The sequence below is a fragment of the Thunnus thynnus genome, chromosome 2 (assembly GCF_963924715.1).
Source record: "Thunnus thynnus chromosome 2, fThuThy2.1, whole genome shotgun sequence".
Classification (NCBI taxonomy): domain Eukaryota; kingdom Metazoa; phylum Chordata; class Actinopteri; order Scombriformes; family Scombridae; genus Thunnus; species Thunnus thynnus.
In genome coordinates this window covers 27,992,008-28,010,447 of record NC_089518.1, presented here as the reverse complement: position 1 = coordinate 28,010,447, position 18,440 = coordinate 27,992,008, and the positions used below count along the sequence as shown (strand labels likewise).

General features: G+C 38.2%; 1 protein-coding gene across 3 annotated transcripts in view; it reads right to left on the bottom strand.

Moving 5' to 3' along the window:
* Positions 1–4,472: 4,472 nt before the first annotated feature.
* Positions 4,473–18,440, bottom strand: part of kcnip3b (Kv channel interacting protein 3b, calsenilin) — a 47,182-nt gene continuing 33,214 nt past the window's right edge. For 2 of the 3 annotated variants that reach the window (XM_067614152.1, XM_067614160.1), the window contains 6 exons: positions 10,854–10,978; positions 10,644–10,713; positions 10,346–10,524; positions 8,221–8,325; positions 8,029–8,091; positions 4,473–5,115 (listed from right to left, as the gene is read on the bottom strand). In XM_067614152.1, the coding sequence (XP_067470253.1) occupies positions 5,068–5,115; positions 8,029–8,091; positions 8,221–8,325; positions 10,346–10,524; positions 10,644–10,713; positions 10,854–10,978 (590 nt within the window). In that variant the 3' untranslated portion in view covers positions 4,473–5,067. Of the gene's footprint in view, positions 5,116–8,028; positions 8,092–8,220; positions 8,326–10,345; positions 10,525–10,643; positions 10,714–10,853; positions 10,979–13,621; positions 14,397–18,440 lie in introns of those variants that run through there. The other variant, XM_067614170.1, reaches the window with a different exon arrangement.

Here is an 18,440-nt window from a genome sequence, read left to right as displayed (position 1 = left end):
CTCCACCCGTGACGTAAAAGTCCCTACCGCCTTGGAACGTCGTTTCAGCCAATCAGAGGCGGCGGAGTGGTGACGCACCCCCTCTCCTCTCCTCCTCTAAGATCTCCTGCCTGCAACAGTTTTTTTTTTTGTATTGACAACCTTTTCTTGCATAAGCTGCGCCGGTTTTTTTCCTGCTGCTGCTGCTCTGTTGCCTAACCAGCACATTTTCCGCCTTATAAAATATGTAAACGGGGTCTCTCTGCTCATCTTCTGCTGTGCCTGCAGGTCGATGTACTCCACCACACCGCCATCTGATGGCTGTTTATTTGCACTGCCATAATTGGCATATATTCACACATCTTTTTGGACTGGAGAGATATCCTGGCACAACCTACTGGGCAACGTTGGATAATAGGACTTACGACGGAGTATTAGGCCCACACGGAGGGGGAAAAAATGTGAGATTTCGAGAATAAAGTCATACTTCGAGATAAAACAAACAAACAAAAAATGGCACTGTATCTACTATATCTTAGCAGTTTTATCTCTTTACTTGGATATGTTATGATTGCAATGTGGACCCAAACGCAGACACAGACTAGGAGTAAGATGAATAAAGAGGGTTTATTGTTAGGTATAGGTTAGGAATGGCAGGGTGGATGAATGAGGCATGAGTTGGCAGGAGGGAGCAGGTGGTTAGTGGGTTGGGGAGCTGGAGCAGGCGAGTAATGATCCTGGATCACAGGATAGCGATTAGCAAGGAATTTGACTCTAGTAAACAAACACTAAGAACACAACAGAGGCCTGAGGCTTCTACTACAACTGTAGCTGAAATAACGATCTGGTGAAGAGCCGGAGTTGATATATTGGAAAGGAGATGAGCTGATGGATGGCAGGTGTGCAGGGAGCCAGGACACACCTTCTATGCAGAAGTTTGCTATCCTTGTTAGGACATTGCATTGACTTCCATTCATTGTGGACAGCCTAACCCAAACCCTAATCCCTAACCCCTAACCTTAACTAACTGACCTAAAAATCAGATTTTTCCCAACTCCTCACATGGCTTTTGTCCCCAATTGGACAAGCCATCCCCAATCAACTGGTCTTTAGTCTGAAATTTGTCTCCAAAAGTAGCCTATGACAGACTAGACACACACACACAGCGGAGCAGAGGAGACACAGGGGAAGGGGAGACACAAGAGATAAACTGGAGTCACAGGATATGCATTTTACTCAACATTTAGTAGGTTTTGATCTATGTGATTATTGGAAAAGAGAGAGAGCGCAGATAATTACAGTACCATTAAACAGGATGTGCAGTTAATCTTCTGGGTGTGACTGATACACATTTAGTCCAATCATGTGGCATGGCAGTGCATTTATTCTTTTTATTGATGAACAGCCTCACCCATCTGTTGTTACAGTAGATGTTTGCTTTGTCTTTGTGTCCAGGTCTCGCTCTATAAATGTATCTGTAACTATGTTACATGTATATACAGTAATCCACAACCTATTAAAACCCCTTAAACTCATTAAAAACATAAATACTTGACATTTGAAGTTTTGACAAAGGTTTTGTTTTATTTATTTTTTTTACCAGATGACAGAGGCTGAGGTCTCGGGGGCTGCAAGCCAGCTCTCATTATGAAGGGTGAGGGAGGGACCTTACACAATGTATCTGAATGAAGCCTATGTGCACCAGCAACCAGCGCAACTTTTCTCTGTAGTTTTTTGGTTTTGGTGTAGAAGCAGGGGCTGGACAAAGTAGTCCAAATGCATTTCTTTGCCTTAAGTAAAGCACTTTGAATTGCCTCTGATAGATGCTTTACAGATTAACTTGCCTCGCCTCGGCCAAATGGAGCAGAGAGGAGGAACAGCGCCTCCAGTGTTCAAGTTCTTGTATCTTAATAACGTCACTTATTGTAAGGGGGTTTTATTAGCATGTGGAGCTTAAGGTGTTTGTGTGCTTTGTGTGTGAAATACAAAAGATTATACTGTAAGTGTGACTGTGTGTGAGGTGTCATGACATGGTTAACCTGGCGTGTATTGTTCAGGTATTAGCTGATTATAGACTCTGTGTGTGTGTGTGTGTGATGTGATTAATGATGACAGATCATATTGTAAGCTGCATGGATTTCATGATGTTGGTCAGCCAGAAAAGACATAAACAACAAACTGTGGAAGTTCAGTCAGACACTCACTGTATGTCAAGGGAAAGGCCATTTACAGCGAATGTTTACACTTAAATTTGGCAGGAGCGTCTCTGCTCTTTGAGGGAGGAACAGGATCCTACTGAGAGTAACTAATCCTTCAGAGAAAAACAAAACAAAACAAAAATGAACATTAGATCTTACAAGAGACAAACATTAAACACTGAAGTGCTTCTGCACACGAGGGGAACGTTGGGCTGGTGGAGTGAGCTGCAGCAGCACTGGTTGTCATGAGCGTCCCAGCAGAATGATTATAAGGCTGATGAATGAGCCACTGATGAATGAAGCAGTAATTCAAGTGCGACTTCAGTGCTCCTCCAGAACTAACGTAATGCTCAATTTAAATACTCAAAGGTTGAATAATTATTGTATTATTTATAGCCCAAGGTATAAATCAGCCAGGCTGCTCATATTAGCTTATTGCAGATATACCAAAGTCTGAATAATATAGAAAATTAGTTCCATTTTGTTTACTACTGTTCTTTACTAAGTTTAGTGTGATAAAAACAGATGTTGACATGACATGTAAATATAGATGATGCACAAATTATATATATATATATATATATATATATATATATATATATATATTATATTCTGTGAACAATTCATTTCGATATTTTTTTCTTTTCTTTTTCCACATTCTTTTGTTTATGTACAACTGTACGATGCATGTTTTGTAAAATAGCAGTTGTTTAGCATTACCAGTGGTGGAATGTAACTAAGTACATTTACTCAAGTACTTTATGTAAGTTTCAAGGTAATAGTACTTTACTTCAGTATTTCCATTTTGTGCTACTTTATACTTCTTCTCCACTACATTTCAGGGGGAATATTGTACTTTTTATTCCACTATATTTATTTAACAGCTATATTTACTAGTTACTTTTCTGATCAGTTATTTTATACTTAAAACATATGATCAGTTGATAAAATGTCCATTATTATAGATTAGACTAATAGTACTAGTTCTACCTTGATAACATTAATAAAATAATATATATACATGAATGCTAAATACAACACTTTAAATTGGGCCTTTTTTGCATAATGTGTACTACATTTTGCTGATAATACTTATGTTGCGTATATGTTAGCTGATAAATGACATTCAACCAGAGAGAAGTGACGAGTTTAGTTTAGTCTTGCCCAGAACATTTACAGGTTGCAATAGTTTAAAAAACTAATTTTAGGGGCCCTTATTAAAAATGTTTATGTAATGGGTTGTGTAAAGAAAACTAATGTAGGTTGATAGGCTATACCACTGTCAGATTTTTAAACTCTCAAATATTAATATCTAGTTCAGTTATAATTGTAATAGGGACAAAACTTAAAAACTAGTTCAAAATTAGTAGTGAACAATCTTCTGTTTGGGTCTCACATAGAAAACACTGTGAAGCACAAATGAGCCAATAGCAACTGCAGATGTGTGTTGTCTTAACTTTCTACACACACAGTACATTCATACACAATGCAAACACATTTAACACCTCACATTTGCTGACAAAACATGCTTAATTTGGGGTTTTTGTGTCCCTTTTTTTCTGCTAATGAATGTCACACTTGTCAGTTCACTTAATGTGTGTTGATTCTTTTTTTTTTTTTTTTTTTTTGCTGCCTCGTCATCTGAATGCCTGAATGCAGGACGGAAAAGAAGTGAATGGACGCATTAAAAAGGAGAAGTCGCAGCTGTCGACACCATCTTTTAATTCACCGACATCACAAAGGTCCTACTGTACTGTACATAATACTGTGGCACTTAGAGTCAGCATGCTCGTAGATACTGAAGAATCTAGATAAAGCCTTAATTCAGCAATATGAACACACTTTAAACAGTCCCTTTGTTTCTTCACAGTACTGTACAGATACACATTATCAATCTGACCAGTTAGAGATAATCTGCCATCCTCCAAAATACAAAATAATGCAATATTTGAATAATCCACTTAAATTCTGTGAAGAACTTTTACTAAACATGATGTTTAACCAATAACTGATAACACAGAGATTTCTTAAACAAATATTCAGTTAGTTCTGGTCCTATTTCATCACCCAGTGCAGCACAGATGAGACCGATACAATGTAGGATATGTAACTATTAACTATACATATATACATACACACTGCTTTCCATCAGTGGTGTATCAGGTGCAGGTATCTACAGTGCCTTTATTTCAGGCGCATATAATACATAGTCATTAAAATCGTAGTGCAAGCTAATTCCACATCACATATTTGATGACAAACATGCTTTATAGTTCATTTCTCTTTTTGTGTGTGTGTGTGTGTGTGTGTGTGTCAATGCATTAATTTTTTGTGGTGCTCTTAGTTCATCCAGTGCTCTAAAAACTCTTGAAGAAACAGCAGGTCTGTGTTTTTTTTTATTGTGTGTGTATGAGTGTGAATGTGTATGGAAGTGAAACAGTGTGTTTGTGTGTGAGAGAAACAAGGTGTTAAAGCTACAGTAGTATCCTTGTGTGCGCTTATGTCAGTGGATTATGATCATCTTTGCTCCTCACACCCCTCGCTGGTTGTTAATCCTTTTTAGAAGCACGAGGAGCTCTTCTGTTGCTCCACTGAGGACACAAAAAAAACACACTGGAAAGACGGGAATTTTACCCAGGAAGCTCATCTTCTGTCTGTAGTAGTCCTTTTAATCCAGACGCAGTTGCAAGATACAGCTAAAGGAGCGCAGCGAGGAATAGTAAAAAAACAAAAACAAACGTCTAGTTCCTGTATCTTTACAGTACCTACATAATGTGCCAGTACAGTCATGTTTTAGTGTGGAGTTTGATGTGTAATGAAGTGCATGAGTGTGTTGTGTTTGTGTTTGAGGTGTGATGAGAAAAATAACAACAAAAAACATCCTGATTACTTAAATCACATTCTCAAACAGCTGCATGGAGTTCATGATGTTCTCGTCCTGGAAAAAAAGAAGAAAACCATTTGTCATCAGAAGTTTACAAAAGTTCTGTTTGATTTTTTTTTTTTTTTTACATAGTTTAGACATATTTGTTTTTATTAAGTGGCCACAGTGACAGTGTAGTGTAAAATTAGAATTATTATTTTCATTTTGCAATTATCTTCTTTAACTGATGCTTATTTGCCTGATTGACATAATTTAACAACTGGAAATTATCTATACCAGGGGTTCCCAAACTTTTTAATGTCAGTTACCCTCACAATAGATGCACAATAGACCACAAACTCTTAATCGAGAGGATTTTGTCTTAAGGAATCTCCTCTGAGCAAATTTATATGGTCAGATGTACAGATAAAAAAAAGTCTTTAAATTATAGTCAAAACAAACAATCCTTGTTTCCTTGTTGTTCCTAATTTTAAAAAAATGTCATAAAAGTTAAAATATTCTATTCCTCTTTTGCAGGGGACCCCGTACAACCCTCTCAATGACCCCTGTTGGTCCCCGGACCCCAGTTTGAAAACCACTGCTCTATACAATATTTTATAGTGTAAAAAGTCCACAACATAACATTGCGCACAGTGCCTGTAGTGATGAGCAATAAGCTGATGTATCATGTTTGTCAGAGATTTGTTGTCCAGCTATTGTAGCGTCATTAAAGTGGATCAAGTTAACCTGAAGAAACTGAAGTTGTAATGCAGTAACTAGTCAGCATTAAGTGTACAGTGTTACAATATTTCTGAATTTCATCAGCCTGTATGTACATGTCAGAGCAAAGAGTGTAGCTGATTAGGTGTAGTTTAATGTTAAAGTTTTGTCAATTATCCCCAAAGATTAGCTGAACTCTCTTCTTTTTTTCTCCATTGCTGCATGTTGGAACAGCTGAAAAGTTATTGTTTGAGTTTGGGGTGAGACATTGACTGAGATTATAAATTAGATCATGGATAGATCAAACTGAATATTTACTGTGAGTCAGAACTGATGTTAACAAGGCAACCAAACACAACATGAGTGAACTCATATTGTTTCATTTCAGCCAGCTGGTAAAATTAGGGAAAAACCCAGTAAATCACAAGTTTTTCTTCAGCTTGTACATTATGATTTTTACCATTTTTGCCTCATTATATCCTATATTTCCCTAACCGACAATGTTTTTTTTCCAACACGTGTCAAGAGTTGTGGCCACATGCAACATCAAGACATAAAATCTTCCACCAAAGCTCATAAATATCAATTAACATTTTACAGCTTTTGGAGCTGTAAAAACATGTTTTTCTCACCTACAGTGTGCAAGAAAGTTGAAGCTACAGAAACATCAGAGTGAACAACAGAGGTGTGGGTGTATGATGGTGTTCTAGCTAAGCTCCCATGAAAGCTAATTCATATATCCCTAATTTGAAATGTAATTTTCCAAATATAATATAATTCATATTGTATGTATAGTTAAATTCATTCCAGTCTCATTCTCCTTTTGAGTAGATAATGAGTAAATATTTATGTATTTAGGGGTGAACTTCTCTGTTAAATATCTCCGAGGACTGATAGTGTCAATCTAAATAACAGAAATCAAAGAGCTCAAACTACCGTATGACATGTACAGATCAACTCGCGACTGTATCGATGTTAAAAATATTCCATGTCTTTTGATTGAACACAAAAGGATTTCATTTAACGATGCAAATTGCATTTCACCTTCAAATCACACTGTTGTGTTTTGGAATATGTCCATAATTTATAGTTTGAGATGTTTTTCCACCCGTTTGTCAGCATGTTTCAGCCAAATTAATATTTTACTGTCATGAACCACCTTCTTCCTCTGGTGGTTTGGGTTATGTGCATTTAAGCTTGTAGTTTTGCGGTAAAAGTGATAAACGCTGAGAATTAGCGTCTGGGTTTTTATCACTGGCTCCAAAACGGAGACAAATCCATGTCTGTCTGATGCGACAGACAAGAGGAACTGGGTGTAGGATCCAGAAACAGAGCACCTGTCTTTCTCTTCAGGCTGCTTTGTCTAAAAGACCCTTTACATTTGCAGTTTAGGCTTTTTCCTGTATTTTCTTTTTATTTAACAGAAAAGAAGAAAAATATTAGAATGGGATTAACATCTTTTGGCTTTTGTGTTTTTCCCATGATTCTTACTCTACTTCCTTCTGTCTGTTCTGTGTTGGTTTGTTTAACATAATTCTCAAAATATAGATTAAAAGAAGACAATAAACATGATTGTCTTTTTTGGCATATAGACAGTAAGCATTATACTTCTGCCGGTGCCTTTTCAGTCACTACTTAATGCATAGACTGTTGACTTTGTCTATACTGTCCAGACTGTTTATTGTATATTAGCTTGCATATTGTATATATTGTTTATACTTATTGTATTATGTGTGACGACTGAATAAAAAATACAACTACTACCAAAAACTACTACTACATAGGAAACTGATAATAAGGCGTAGAATGAGAGACTTGTTGCCCTAAAAATCATATGAGCTCATGCAAATCAAGAACGAACGTATGAGCTTCAAGTGCTCGGAAAGGAAATTCATCTTGCTTCAAAATGATCGTCCTCCTGATAGTATTTACGTAACAGCAGAATGAGCGTATGATTGAGAAGTGGTGGTGGGAGATAGAAAAGAAGATAACAGGATTAAAGGTTTAAGGTTAAAAATAACAATACTAGAATGAGAGGAGGGGTCAGGATATGATTGAGGTAGAAGACGGGAAAGTGAGGGAAGTATTTCTGGAACATGAGCGACGCTTTACCGTCTGTGTGATTGTGAACAATCTCAGTCAGTGTGTGATTAACCAGTGACATCATGTTGTCATCATGCTATTCATAGTATTCCTGTTGATGAGCAACTGTGATTTTGTTTTTTTGGTCGTGCAGCGCTTATCGGTTTGTGGAAGAGTGTGAGTCACCTTCTGACAGGTCTCGATGAACTCTTCAATGGTCACTACACCATCTCGGTTTTTGTCCATTTTCTGTAGGAAAAAGATGGAAGAAAGAAGACAAAGAAAGAGGATTAATTTTCAGGCTGCTTTGTAGAGGAATAATTGCGGCCTTGCAGCACGGTGCACTTGTGTTATTTCTTGTTTGTGTGGATTCAGAACCTGGAAGAACTTGTCCACGTGTTCAGAGGGAGCCTCGTCTCGCACACATGGGTAGGTGTACCTCCCCATCATGTCATAGATTGACTTCATAATCGCCAACATCTCCTGAAGAGCAGAGGATAGACAGTAGGTGGAAGAGTTAATCCCACTTTTAACTGTTTTTCTCCCAGTGTGACTACATTTTACATTTAAAAAGCCCCAAAGCTTCATAAAGAGGTAACCAACAAAGACAGTCGCCAGGAAAATGATAACAATAAACTGGATGAAGATACTCTCACTGAACATCACTCAATACACTCAAAGACTAAAACAAGTATACATCTACAAATGAAGATGGACACGTTTCAACAAATATGGACTCCTGTGAGGGTTTACTTGGGATTATGAAGGCTTGAAAAGGATACGGACTGAGGTTTTCTCCTGTTTGTAAATGCTCTGCTCAATGTCAAGGATTGTTGGAAAAATAAAGTTTTCAGGAAATTGAAGCAATCTTTCATCAAAACAAAAGAAATCCATGTTTACTATCACTTCTGTCTAAAGAAATTCTTTGCTTGACTATGACGAGCAGCTGGTCTTGTTCGTGGAGGTGGAGAAAGAAACTGAACAAAAACAGTAACTGATTAAAGAATTAGTTTGACGTTTTGGGAAATACACTTGTTTGGTTTCCCATCTGCGTCCACACAATGTCGGATCGGAAAGATTCCCAGGTTATGGATTTGTTGTCGTTGTACAATAACTGAGTTGGTCATATAAGGGCTTAAAATACTGTGCTTTGACAGAAATATATTATATCCATTAAATTTGAGTTTGATTACATTGAACAACTGACTTGAATGACGTGCAGTGTCCATGTTTGCTTGGTTTTCATGTAATTCCATATTATTAAATTGGATATATGTAATTACGACTTGGAGGTTGATATGAACGCTACATGTCGGAAAACTTGTGACATGAATGCGGCATTAGAAGTTCAATACTCTAGAGTGTGTGTGTGTTAGTTTAGCATAAAGACTGGAGGCAGCTGGCTCTGTCCAAAGTCAAAAACCTGCCTACCAGCACCTCTAAAGTTCACTAATTAACATCTGCAGACAGCCGACATAGTTCCAGCAAGTCTAGACAAAAACACAGATAAACGTTGACATTTCCTAAAATGTCAAACTGTTCCTGTAACTTTGCAGTACTACTTTGTTCTGTTTGGATGTGGTAAAGTCAAAATCAACACAAAGAGAAACAAACAATTGAACATGACATCCCTTCATCTTTAAAAGGGGAACTCCACTGATTTTACACATCAGAGTCTGTTTACAGGTCTTGGGCGGTACTACTACATTTGCTGTCTTTGCCTGTTAAACTTTGGAATAGTTTACCTTTTTATACTTTTAGATTAACCAGGTCAACAGAATTTTTTTCAAAATGCTTATTAAAAGTCATTTACTGTATATTCACTTGCTTTTTTAAACTGATGTTTACTGTTTTGTGAGATTGATTTGGTTGTTTTTGTTGATATTATTTCTGTTTCGTCTGTTTTCTGTCTTGTAATATAAATCTTGTTATCATCACTCTTGTTTGATGCTTTCAATGTGAAGCACTTTGTAACTTTTGACTTGAAAAGTGCTTCATAACTAAATCTTTATGTACATACACAAAGATCTTTATTGCATAATTGAAAAACATTTAAAGCCTATTGTGGCTCCAGAGGGAGCTGCGAGAAATCTGATGAAGTGATGTCATTGGAGAAAGCATCGGCTTGGGCTGAAAACCAGCGATGTTATAGGAGTGCAATGCTACATCAGTGGAGTACTCTTTTAATCAAGATAATCAGACCAGTGGTGTGAGATTAATCACCTGAAATATGACTGAAATACACAGCAAACAGTGTCAAAATTATGTCTGAACAACAGAGTACCTACACACTGCTAAATTCTTCCCAAATCTTCTGTCATTCCACATGCACAGTAAAATGACAACTTTTCCACCACTAGGGGTCTTCTTCAGGTGAAGGTGAAGAAGATGCACAGTGGTGGAAACATTGTGTCCATGTGGAATTAAAGATTTGGGAACAATTCAGCAGTGTGCAGGTATTCTTTTGCTCATTTTGGATGTGCATGTGCCCACTGAAACATACCTCTTTGGTGATGTAGCCATCTTTATTAATGTCATAGAGGTTAAAAGCCCAGTTGAGCTTCTCGGTGACCGAACCTCTGAGCAACACAGACAGGCCGATGACAAAGTCCTCGAACCGGATCGAGCCATTTCTGTCTATGTCAAACGCGTTGAACAGGAAGTGAGCGTAGGTGGTTGCATCTGTGTGATAAGAAGGACAAAAAGGAGTCAAGGTCATAGATTTAATGTGTTTTGTTAAAGCATCCAGAAAAGGAAAGAGGAGACATAACTAAAGAGGAGAGATTGTTTTAACGTCTAACCTCCTTGGGGAAAGAACTGAGAATAGATGGACTTGAATGTCTCCTCATCAACCAACCCACTGGGACACTCCTGCCCGAGAGAGGAGAAAAAAAAGGGGTGTGTATCAGAATAATTCAAGTCTATATAAAGCATACTAATGGCGGCAAAGCAATTAAGACAGTCTCAGTTCTCCTTGAGATGCAGCAGCAGCAGCAGCCGGACAGACGTACGTTCTTAAAGCCTCTGTAGAGAGACTGAAGCTCCTTCCTGGTGAACTTGGTCTGAGCCTGCAGCTGGTCCAGCCCCTCCGGCTGGTGACGCACCGTCGACAGCTCCAAATCACTGTCGCTGCTGTCTGTGGGAGAAAGAGACAGAGAGAGAGACAGAAAAGGGATGGATAGACGGACAGGAAGAGAGAAAAAGAGAGAGAAGGATGCAGAGAGGGATAGATGAGGATAAAAACAGGGAGGATGGGGGCAGACGTTGAGTGTGTGGATGCAGGCCAACATTCAGGGAAGGGGTGGGATCACACATTTAAGAGGGAAGGCATTGGAAGGGAAAACGTGCGAGTTTAAGAGAGAGAATTAGCAAAAAACTGTAGAGGCAGGCGAACGAGGGAGTTAAAAAGAAGAGGAGGTACTTTCTTTATGGCGGAAATGTCACCAAACAACTATTTGTTTTTATTTGTGTTCGCTTTCGAAAGAGCCACAGCAGAAAATCTGAATTTAAGAAATTCAGCTGAAAGCATTTTTATCTCACAGAACAAATCACAAATGCACATTTACGGCAAGTGTTGCGGCACTGTTGGTTACCAGTTCACACACACTAAGAGAAAGCACTGCACGACTGGGAAAAAAAGAAAACATTCAAAAAAATTTTTAAAAAAGGAGGGAGTTTTCCGGAGAAACAGAAGTTAGTTTGGTTTCTAGCGTTACCATACTCACCATCTTTAGACAGAGAGAACAGAGGAGGAGGAGGAGGAGGGGTGTCGACACCAATATGGGAGTGAAAGAGAGTAAATGGAGAACAGTGAGAGAGTGATAGTAAGAGGAAGAAAAACAAAACAAAGAAAACAAGTCAGATCGGACACTGAGAGGTTTATATGAAGAGCACTGAGCGGTCCAGAGGAAAAGACTCAGGTTATATTCTGATAAAACATCCAGCAGAGCAGTGAAACATAATACGCTGTGAGACATAAACCAGAACCGCAGTGAGTGGGATTCAAAGTGTGAGTGATCCACTCTGAGGTAATAATGAATCGTTCCTTTATGGTTCATTTCAAACAATGAGACAGTTTAGACCCGTACATACTGTAATTCAGCAGGAGATGACCTCTGACCTCTCGCAAGAGCCACAGATGAATGCTCCAAGCGAGAAAACGGCACCATGTATAAAACCAAAAGTACTGTGAGTCATTCTTGTTGATCCGTCTTGACCTTGTAAACAGACTTTTTTCCTTTTTCCTGTTTCCTGTTTCCCAGTACTGTACACCTACGCAGTATTTACAATAAATACTTAGAGTATAATTTATTTCTCCTTCACTCTAAGATGCCAAATTGTTTCTGTCTTGTTCCCCTTAGTCTAGCTGTCATCCACCACACCTACATCTAAGGAACAATAGCAAGCGGAGAGCATTTTATTGGTACCTGATTCATGCAACTAAATCACTGTAAATTGTGGTTACCAAAAATCTTAACTCAAGGTCCAGTTCAATGGGTGCAGTTTGCTCCCTCATATTGCTAAGGATGACTATGAGATGCGGTTAAAAAGTTCAGATTACTGTTTCTTTGTTTGTTCTTTGGTGAAAAATATTTTGGGTGTGTGCCTCCCTACTGATTTGTCAAGGGTGCAATCATCATGTCATCATTATATTTTAGTATAATTTACCTTGAACCCTCCTGCTAGTGTCACAGTTTCATAAAGCTTCATATTGCTCAATACTCCAGGATTACAGGATTTTAGATATATAAAAAGATATATAGATAAATAAAGTCCAGAGCTGTGGCAAAGCTGTAATTGTTGGAAAAAAAAACCTTCAACAAACTCGCCACTTGTTGCCACTTTGCTTTTTGTTTTCTGGTTTTTACTTTTAAAAAGTGAATCTGGACCACAAAGCTACAGATAGAAGACATATTTGGCTTATATGTGAATTAAAAAACACCTGATTGTCATTTTACTTTTTTTTTTACTGTAAACAAATCTCATGAAAAGATCAAAACCAACACTGCGCAAGTCTGTCGCTCAACATTTATTCCTACTGAAGACAGAAATCTTTTTTTTTCTTTTTCTTCATTCTTAGAAAGAGGCTCAGTATTTTTCTAAAGCAACTGAGCAACTGTAGTTTTTAGCAAATGTTACTCAGACTGGAGTAAACAGTGCATTTGTTGGGGATTATGACTTCAGATTTATTGCAAGTGCATGTTTACAGCAGCAGGAAAGTGTGCGTGTAGTATCAACTAAAAATAAACTGAAGTGTTCATCGTGATGAAGAAACATGTTGCATGACAAACACTCGTTGTGTTTTAATTTTTTGGGACGACAATGGAGGTCTATGGCACAGAGAAATATCAGGTTTTGGATGCACAGATAAAACTTGTTAGTAGGATCAATTCCTTTTTATGAAATGTTATTGACAATAAGAAAAATATAAAATCGGCAGACTTATCCTCCCGAGAGTGTGAGGTATTCTGGGGACCAAAAGTAGCATTTGATTAAGTGTATTGAAACAATAAGACACCTTTTCTGTCATTGAAAGAAGTTAAAAACATTTGTTTTGTTATAACATGAAATTATTCTAAAAATTCAGCAATTTAATCCCAGATAAACTGAAAATGATTTATGCTGGATCTACGTGGACCTGAATCAAATACAAAATAATTTGCAAGTGACAAAAAATAAAAACTTTGACTCCAGCCTCCTCACTCCATGACAGGTCATCCCCCTCCCCTTGTCTCCTCCTCCTCCTCCTCCTCCTTGCCCCTCTCCCAGGTTGTCTCACCGGTCTCCGTGATGTCGATGAGGCCCAGCAGGTGCATCAACTTGAGGAACATGATCACCAGGCAGACGATGCCAACTGTCTGCAGTCCCTCCGTCTCCCACCTCACACTCATCTTCCCCTCTTCTTCTATCGTTTCTTCCACGGTCCCTTCCTTTTTCTGTCCTTCACTTTGACACTACATTCTCATATTCTCATGACTGTTTCACTTTCTGTTGCACTTTTCTATCAATCCATCTCTGTAACTCTCTCTGTTCTTCTTCTTCTGTTTCCCTTCCTGTCTCTGAAACAGTGTCACTCACTCATCACTCTCTTTCTGTCACATTTTTTTTTCCTTCCCTGCAGTTTCTGTTACTCTATTTAGCTCTCGCTCCCTCTGCCGTTTTAATTGACTGTATTTTTTTTCCCCCGTTGCTCTTCCCTGCTCTAATGTATCTCGTCAGTACCTCTTTCAGGATATTCTTCACAACTAAGAGCAGGATCTGATGGTCCGACCCTCTTATTAAGGCCAGATTATTGCTGTAAAAATACTTCCTAAGAGAAAGAGCGAGAGAAAAAAAAATCCCCTAAAAAATCTGGACCACCATGTTAATCCATGACAAATCCAATCAGAGGAAAAGCAAGCTCGGATACTCTCACATCATCACACACGTAGGTTTTTTTTTAGCACAAGCACGCAGTTGTTTGGGATTCCTCCGATGAATATTTTTCCTCTAATTGGTGACAAAAACTCTATCAAATTTAAAAAATGTCATTCATCCAGAGGTGAAATGTGTCACAAAATCCTCCACTGACTGAATGACTGATGCTCTGCAACCTCCTCTATATCCCTCCTGCACCTCATGTCTTAGTTTGTGCTAATTAACCCGTGAACTCCTGAAGAACCAGAGAAATGCTGCATTTCTATCAACTTCATCAAATAACTACATAAAACATCAGTAAGAACATAAAGACACTGCATACCGAAGCTTTAAATGAACAAAACTTAGAAATATTTGAATTCTTTTTGTTAAATTTGACATATTTAAAACCAAGTTGTCTTTAAGAAAGATGGTGAGACAAAGGTCAACAGGTGTCCTGAATCTCATTTTCCCAGTCAGCCCTGTGATCCAGTTTCTAATTGTTTCCCCGTCTCTCCTGGGGTCCATAACACAGATTTAACATCGCATTAACTCAGTGGAGTCCTGTCACACACTCAGACTTTAATAAAGGGAAACAGTGAACATACGCTCCCTCAGGCCCTGTGACACTTGTTCAAAACTCATCTCGTTGTCTCAGGAACATTTTGGAGTGATCGCTGCTTCCCTCTAGTGGAGACTAAAGAGATGACAGGAGCAGAGATGTTTTCCCTCAACACATGACAATGAAATGGATAATATGGGAAGGTCACTTTAAGGACAGGGTCATAGTTTTTCAAGTCCATATGCCCATATGAGCCCTGAAAGAGGTTTTCCTCGCTGTAATAATTCCTCCTGTTCATACTGGCTATGAAAAGATCCCCTTCAAATGTGCTTTCAATGTAAGTGATGGGGGACGAAATCCATTTACAGTGTGTCCACACGGTCATTTTGAGCAAAAATGTATTTAAAAGTTTATTTGAAGCTTATATGACGCTTCAGCAGTCTGAGTTAGTCATATCATTTCCTCAGACAGTGTTTCCCTGTTGAGCTGTGGTGGAAGAACAGTAACAAAAAGAGGGACTTTGACATTAAATTGACTGTAACGTTGGAAGATATCTACTCGATTTGACTCATTTGGACGGCTGAAGCTATATATTAGCTTCAGATAAACTTATAAATACATTTTTGTACAAAAGGACTATGGATTTCTTTCCCCCATGGCCATAAAGGAATGATTATGGCAAGAAAAAAGTATTTCAATGTTCAATTGCGCACTTGAATATTGATTTAAGACAGATGTCCACAATATTTCTTGTTAGTCTTAAGACAATACTCAGGTCTCCATATACAGTTATTAATTGCTATTTGTCTGTTTTGACCGTGAGATCCCTTCCTAATGTGATTCAGATGTAAGTGATGGAGACAAAACTGACAGCCACGGTCTTGTGTAAAAATGCATTTCATATTTCAGGAAATATGAGGCTTCAGCATTCAAACTTATCCAAATCTAGTGCGTATCTTTTAAAGTTTCTGTGCTTTTAGTGTAATATTTCCTCTTCGTGTTACTTTCCCTCTACTAAAGCTCAGCAAGGAAAGTCTGGGGAAACAAAATTTTGCACAAAAAAAAACAACTGTAACTTTGTAAGATCTCCACTTGATATGACTAACTCAGACTGCTGAAACATCACCCCTCATCTTTGTGAAGGGTAATCATCCCTCATCACTTATCAGTTGCTTTAGGAAGGGATCTCTGGATGGCCAGTATGGACAGAAACCAAATTAAAAAATCAGATTACAGTAACCAGAAACTCTTTCCATGTACATGTGGGCATGTGAGTATTGTTGAGGTGAGGTGCAGACCAGTGTGAGCTTGAAAATCAAAACTCACGGATGAAAAATGTTTGGTGCATTAATCATGGTGTACGGGAGGAGATTTTAAGTGTGAACTGTCCTTTAAGGTTTTGGCTCCATAGACATGGTGTCTCATGACAGATTAATTACCTGCTCATCCAATACATGAAATATATCAAATTGCAGGAGAATGAATCTGGTGGTTTTAAGGTGCAGTCTTAGGTTTTCAGATCTTAAACAGAAAAAAGTTTTTTTTAACTGATACTTTTCTAATTTTAGAAAATGAACAGACGGGTCGATGTTTCTATTATTCTGACAGACCAAATGGATTTTTTTCCCCTTAAACACACAATATAAATAATCTATTTAGAGCTGCAACGATTACTCAATTAGCTATTCTGATAATTGATAAATCGTTAAAGTCAATTGTTAAGTAAAAATGCCAAAAATCGGATGATTCCAAGTTCTCAAATGTGAGAATTTGTTGCTTTTCTTGGTCTTACACATTATACTAACTCTTTCAGTAACACACACATAATACTATTATTGTACATATAAAGTTTTACACAAACAAGGATATGTGATGACGTCATCTGTTAAATGATCTAAAAACCATCCGGCAAACATGGAAAAGAGCAAACAAATAAAGAGACGAACACACAAAACTACTCATTTCCGTCCCATCTCTCTACAGTATATTGATGTTACTCGCCATTAAAATATCTTGCACGAGACTCAAATGTGGAGTAAAAATACCAGATATTGGTATCAGAAAGCCTCAGAATGGGGCTCAAATTGCTCCAAAGACAAGGCCGCTTCTCTGGCATCGATGTCATCCCAAAATAGGACCGAGCTGGACTGAACCCAAAATCGACATCAGAGTGGAGGACCAGACAGAAACAACAATCAAAGGCCAGAGGGTTTGTTTTATATCTGGTCAGTCAGCGTCACAGACATGCAGACGAACACGAAAACAAACCTTTTCTTGAGTGCTGATGATATAAATAATGCAACAAACAAACCTTATTGGTTTGTTGATTGATAAAAGACTTCTAATGTACTGCAGGAAACTGGTGTCAAAAGTCATGTCAAAAAGGATGTTAAAGGTATTTTTTTGGCATTTTTGAAACAGTATTAAGTAAAAAGAAGGAGAGAAAGAGGGAGATGACATGCAACAGAGGTTCTGAGCTGGATTTAAACCCGAGATGTTGCAGTTACAGAGAACACTAGACCACTGATCACTTCTTTGACATGTGGCATTTTAAAGCAATATGAGACCGCTAATTTACTTCTAAAGTGTAAATAACGGTGCTTCAGGCCATAGCCAAGATTTTAGAGTCTCATTTTCATGAGTAGAATCTCATCTATCGAAGATTTTTTGACTCTAGCCACCAACCTAACTGTGTAAAATGTTCTCAATATTAAAAAAATAAACATCACATCATAAAATTTCACATTTTTAATATCAATTTAACACTTAAACTATATTTTTTGTCAAATATAACTATATTATAATCTAAAATGTTGTTTCAAAGCCCTGCAGATGTGTAAGGTATTTGTAATGAAAAGTCAAAGTTTACAGACTAACAAACTATAAAAGAGCAGCAACAATAACAGACAGGAAACACCACAAAATGACTCATAAGTGACCACGGAGCTGCGTCAGCACAACTGAGAGATTCTCAGTAACAATGGTGAACATTAGAAAGCTAGTATTTATAGCTGGGCTGCTATTTAGGGACTATTTATATCCTAGAGTGCAACATCTCAACTTTTCTGAAAAGTCATATTTCCCCGCACGTTGACATTTGATGCGAAAGATACCTTCAACTCAACTCTGCTGCCCAGTGATTAAACACGGTGAGGTGAGGATGACGAGGAGATGCAAAAGCAGATGAGAAAATGACACCGCAGTCAGTAAATTAGTCCTGCTGGGAGATGACGACATGATGAAGTGGCAGGAATAAAAGATGAAGACACATGATGAGAATTTTGGAGGCTACTGAGAGATGGCCAGTGTCCTTCAGGGTCCTGGAGATGTACTCCAGGCTCCATATTTAGGCAGCCTCAAAGAAAGCCTGTTCGATACTGCATGTATAATTGATGTGAAGTAATGCTAAACCGGGGTGTGGGCCTGGCCTCTCTGGATCACCACAGTGGGAGGAGGAGGAGGAGGAGGAAGAGGAGGAGGAGGAGGGAGAGCTACAGGAGGAACTGAAGATTGAAGAGATTGAGAGGAGTGATAAATAATGAAAGGACATTACTGGTGTTTTTGTTGAATTAATTACTTATAATGCCGAGCCATATGAGAAGCACTAATGTGCCGGCTGGAGCCTTCCTGCTGTAATTGT